At 41.8% G+C, this 4,618-nt stretch overlaps 1 protein-coding gene across 1 annotated transcript; it reads left to right on the top strand.

Annotated features, from left to right (window-relative positions):
• Positions 1-4,147, top strand: LOC109957603 (transmembrane protein 182-like; the record flags this gene model as incomplete). Its single annotated transcript, XM_020595593.1, has 5 exons — positions 1-39; positions 1,517-1,640; positions 1,830-1,928; positions 3,026-3,163; positions 3,450-4,147. Coding segments are annotated over 5 exons (621 nt in total), but the record flags the coding sequence as incomplete, so codon positions are not given.
• Positions 4,148-4,618: the final 471 nt, after the last annotated feature.

Genomic DNA, 4,618 nt, shown 5'->3' with positions numbered 1-4,618 from the left:
ACTACACTGACAGGAGAAAAAGATGCCAATGGGACTGAGGTAGGACAGATGCATGTGTCGCATACATGTCTATATTCATTAACACAAATATAAATCTAACTCCTCACTTTTAGAACTGTGTTGTGACATCCAACTAAACACCCTGCACAGAATAGTCACAGAAGTATATTATTTTTACCAGTGAAACCTTATCAGATGGTATGGAGACAATGAAGCGCATGCTATGCCACTGTGGGATATTTTAAGAGGTATTAAAGTAATGTACTGTAGTATTGTCCTTCCCTAAAGGATGCACAATGCTACAGTACCTGTGATAGATAAACAGACACTCCACAACATTTATAACTTTTGTTACTACTGTAGTAACTTTTCAGATTAATACAAAAATGACAGTATAATCATCAGAAATGATTGCTCTCCCGTGGAAAACTCAAGCTACTCATCGGTAGCTTAATTCAAATTAGCATTCAAGCTGGTTAAAACTAGCTCCCTCCACCAGCTGCAACAATAACTGTAATGTACCCAATAATAATTCAATAATGTTACATGTGCCATTCAGCAAAATGAGTGTTAAGTATGTTTTGATGCTAATACTTTCATACTTTTACTTAAGTAAGATTTTGAATGCAGGACTTGTAACAGATGTTGTAATCCTAATGTTACTTAAGTAAACAATCAGAGTAGTCTGTTCCACCATTGTTCTGAATCTTAGTTTAGTGTGTTAGAAGCACTAAACACATGATACAGACATGGCTGATAATATTGTTAGTTTAAACCACAGAACGTATGAATGTTTGTACAGACTTTCACAACGATCCATCCAGTAGGGGCTGAGATATTTCAGTCTGGCCCAAAGTGGTGGAATGAGACAGGCTTTTCCATCCCTAAAGCCACGCTGCTAGCACAGCTGAGAATTTAGCCTCAGGAGTCCTGGTGGTCTAGTGGTTAGAAAAACTAATGGCTACCCTCCAAGCCAAGATATCTCTGACATCATCGGGGTAGTTTTCTTGGACTTGACAAACCTCCTCCAGGACCAACTGTTTTCATAGTCTGAATAAGTCTACCTAGTCCTAGTGTGTAAAATTGGTGGACTGCCCCTTCAATATTCCAATTTATTCTTCCATGACACATTTGAGAAAGTTCACAAAATGCAAAGCAATGGATATGTTTATAAAAGCTAAACCCCCTGTGAACTGCTCCCTAACGCCATAGTCCTGAGTCTTTCATTTTCAATAAAAGAGGATGATTAAGTTGCTGTGTGTTATTCAGCACCATCAATCATATTTTCTGACAAGAAGGTGGAGAGTATCACTCATGCGTTTCATATGTTCTCCATGAAAACCTCACAGACCAGCAGGCCATAATCAGAGCCACGTTTGAAGCTGTGGCACCACTACACCACAGAATCACACAGAGCAGCTACATACGGACAGAAATGAAGCTCCATCCATCTTTAGATATTTGACTGTCTATCTGTGTCTGTTCACTGATGTCAGTCTGTCCCTTTCTTCTTTAGATCCAGTTGGTGGAAGTCATCACTGACTCTCCTCTGCCTCTCTCTCTCCACCATGAGGGCTTCTTCTGGCGCTGTGTGTTTCAGGTGGAACCCACAACGCATGTAGTCTTGGCCACTCTCTTCAGTATGTAAAAAACTTTCTTCTATGGCAGCAAAACATTTTCATTGAGACTTGTCCAGTGTGGTTTGCTTGACTTGCTAAAAAATGCTTATTTTTTTCCCTGTACTCAGTCACTTACAGTAGGTCTTTGTCTTCTTAGAACCACATTATGTTTTTAGGTCTGGGCCTTTGTACCTTTTCTTTTTCCTGTAGCAAACCAGCCAGAATCCAAGGTGTGCATCCATGGTTACCTCTTCCCTCTTCCTGTCACAATTGGACAGGTGCCTCATCCAAGTTATGATGTTGCAGCAGGTAATTCACAGGCACATACACACAGACAGGTGACAGTTAATAAATGCCTGAACAAATGAGTAGAGAAGCATCACTAATGCAGATGCTGCCATACAGGATATGAAGGGTCAGTGAAGGGTTCAATGTGAATCAAAGGCCACCTATAGGAGATTTTGGGCCATTTTATTAGACTCCACCACCACTATTAAAAGACAGAGTGATGACATATAATTGGAAAGAATGGTGTTCATTCAGCTCAGTGAGTTCAGAGACGTGTGGAAACTATAGCAAGGAGCAGTGAAGAGCTTCTGGAGGCTCACGTGACTATACATTACTGTACGTCATCCATCTATGAATACACTCTCACACATACATTTTTTCACAGTTGTACACAAACACACATGCATGATTTACATTATGCCATTTATACAATTAGCGTAGCAGTAAAATTTATTTAATTTCTTAATTCACCAACATTATTTACCCAGACATGAGATGCTAAAGGGTCATTGTAATGACTGAATGAGCATGTAAGACTTAATGAAAGCAATAAAGCAGGTGCAAACATAGTTCTTCACACAACCATTTAGCTTAGGATTGTGTTTGAATGGATTGAAAACACCCTGTAGAAACCTAGACCTATTTCTTTGATTTATTTTATTTTATCTTTTTGCATAATTCATTTGGTTAAATCATCAACTGTATTTTCACCAAATTTTATATGTCAACATAAAGTTCTAAATTCCATTTCAAAGCTTTATCCATGTGGAGAAATATCAAATCTTCTTTAGTTGTTTACCAGCTTAAAAGCTTCCCTATTTAAATAAAATTTGAAAATGCTTCTTGTGCACATTAAACTAACAAGATATAACCTGTTAGTGAGTTTTAATGGTAATGGTATTTAATGGACAGATACTGTATGTAACAAACTCTCACAAACAAGAAAGTAAATGTGTATTTCTCAAAATATCAAACTATTCCTTAAGCTGTAGGATGTCGCTCCCTGAGGTTGTTCAAACCCCCGGGACATGTCTTCCATAGCTGCCCTTGCAAGCGTACATTCTCCAAGCTATGCCCACCCCAGCTCTATGATGGTGGCCTGCTTGTATTTCTTTCAGTGTTTCGAGGCTTCTGGACCGTGCTGACCATCCTCGGGCTGGTCTCGGCTCTGACTGGAAGCTTCCTCTTGATCTGTGGTGTCCCCTTTATCAGCCACAAACTCTACAAGCTGGGCGGAGCCTTCCTCATCGCTGCTGGTAAACTATCACCTACTCTGTGTGCACACGTAGTTCATAGTGTGTGCAGTGTGAAATGTACAGCCACAAACACATGTTGCAACTCTTCCTGCTGTTCGTACCTGTCACATAACAAACACACACCCGGCACACAGAACTGCAGCTGTCATGCTGCAGCGCTGTTGCTATAACAACAGGAGGTGTAAACACTGCTACCGTGGTAACAGTAGAGATGAGTAGGAGCTGCATTCCTCTGTGATAGCCTCTATTTGCTTCTCAGTGTCATTCCCTCTTTATCACTCCACAGCCTGCTTGTTCCTGTTTATGCTTCTGCTCTATGTACTGTGGATGGAGGTGGTGGATGTGAAGCGTTACATCCTGCAGGAGAGAGGAGACGCATGCCCGCACGCCCACGTTTCAGTGCTCTACGGCCTGTCGTTCATGGTGGCGGCGGCTGGCGTGCCTCTGGAGCTCGTCTCTGGGCTGGTCTTCATGTTGGTGGGCCGGGCGTTGTGTGACAGCAAGTGACCACACCATCTGGCCCACTGGAGGAGACAGGACCGACCTGGACTTGGACCGAGTGGCACATTTGTGTGACGTACACTAAATACAGGCTAGAAAGATACGACCAGTATTACAGCACCAGCCTTTACGTGTTAAGTAGCATGCAGTCAGAGACACTGGTTTAGAGTTTGTTGATTGCTATTAGGAAAAACATCTCATCTAAAAATCTAACTAATGAATATCACAACAACACTTGCCAATGAATGTCACTACCACAGTGTTTTGCAGTTTATGGGGTTAGTGTGATGTGATAGGTATAGTATATGATAATTAAGAAGAAATATGTGACGTGCCAAGACTGCTTTTATTTAACAATACTTTTTTCACTTGTTTGCATTCTCCTGTCGTTATTAATGCTGCATCTGATGAGTCCACACCGCGAAAGGTGAGATGCATTTGGCTGATAATCAAAGTAGGCTACAGTAGCTGGAGTACAGTGAGGTGGGGGGACGGCTGGATAAAGTGAGGTGAGAGAGAGGGGGCTGTACAAGCGGGCTTTGAGAAATGAACAGCTGTTTGTGGGTTTGGTTGGTTTATAGCGGGCCAGCCACCTGCCTCCTTCACCCAAATCACATTTCACTCCTTCATTCAATCAGCCATGCTTTATTTTACTGCCTCACACTGTTGTGTTTCCCTACTCCTCCCTGCATGTTTATAGAAACCTTAATTCAAAAGCCCCTGCCTCTACTAGATCATCTATTGCATTGCACACACACAGTGACCTGTCCGCCGGGGCATTCATTCTTTTCCTCAGTGTTATCTGAAAGCAGAAATGGAGACTTGTGATTGTATCATAACTGCTACAATATTAGATCATCCTTCTTTTTCACTGGTCTGAATGGGCAGCATTCAGAAACAGGCGGCGGACTCTCAGTCGCACACGTCGGCTTTTCATCTGATCTACTGAGAAGC

Source organism: Monopterus albus, unplaced genomic scaffold (assembly GCF_001952655.1).
Source record: "Monopterus albus unplaced genomic scaffold, M_albus_1.0 scaffold27.1, whole genome shotgun sequence".
Lineage (NCBI taxonomy): Eukaryota > Metazoa > Chordata > Actinopteri > Synbranchiformes > Synbranchidae > Monopterus > Monopterus albus.
Note: the sequence above shows the minus strand (reverse complement) of the source record. Positions and strands in the feature narration are given on the sequence as shown.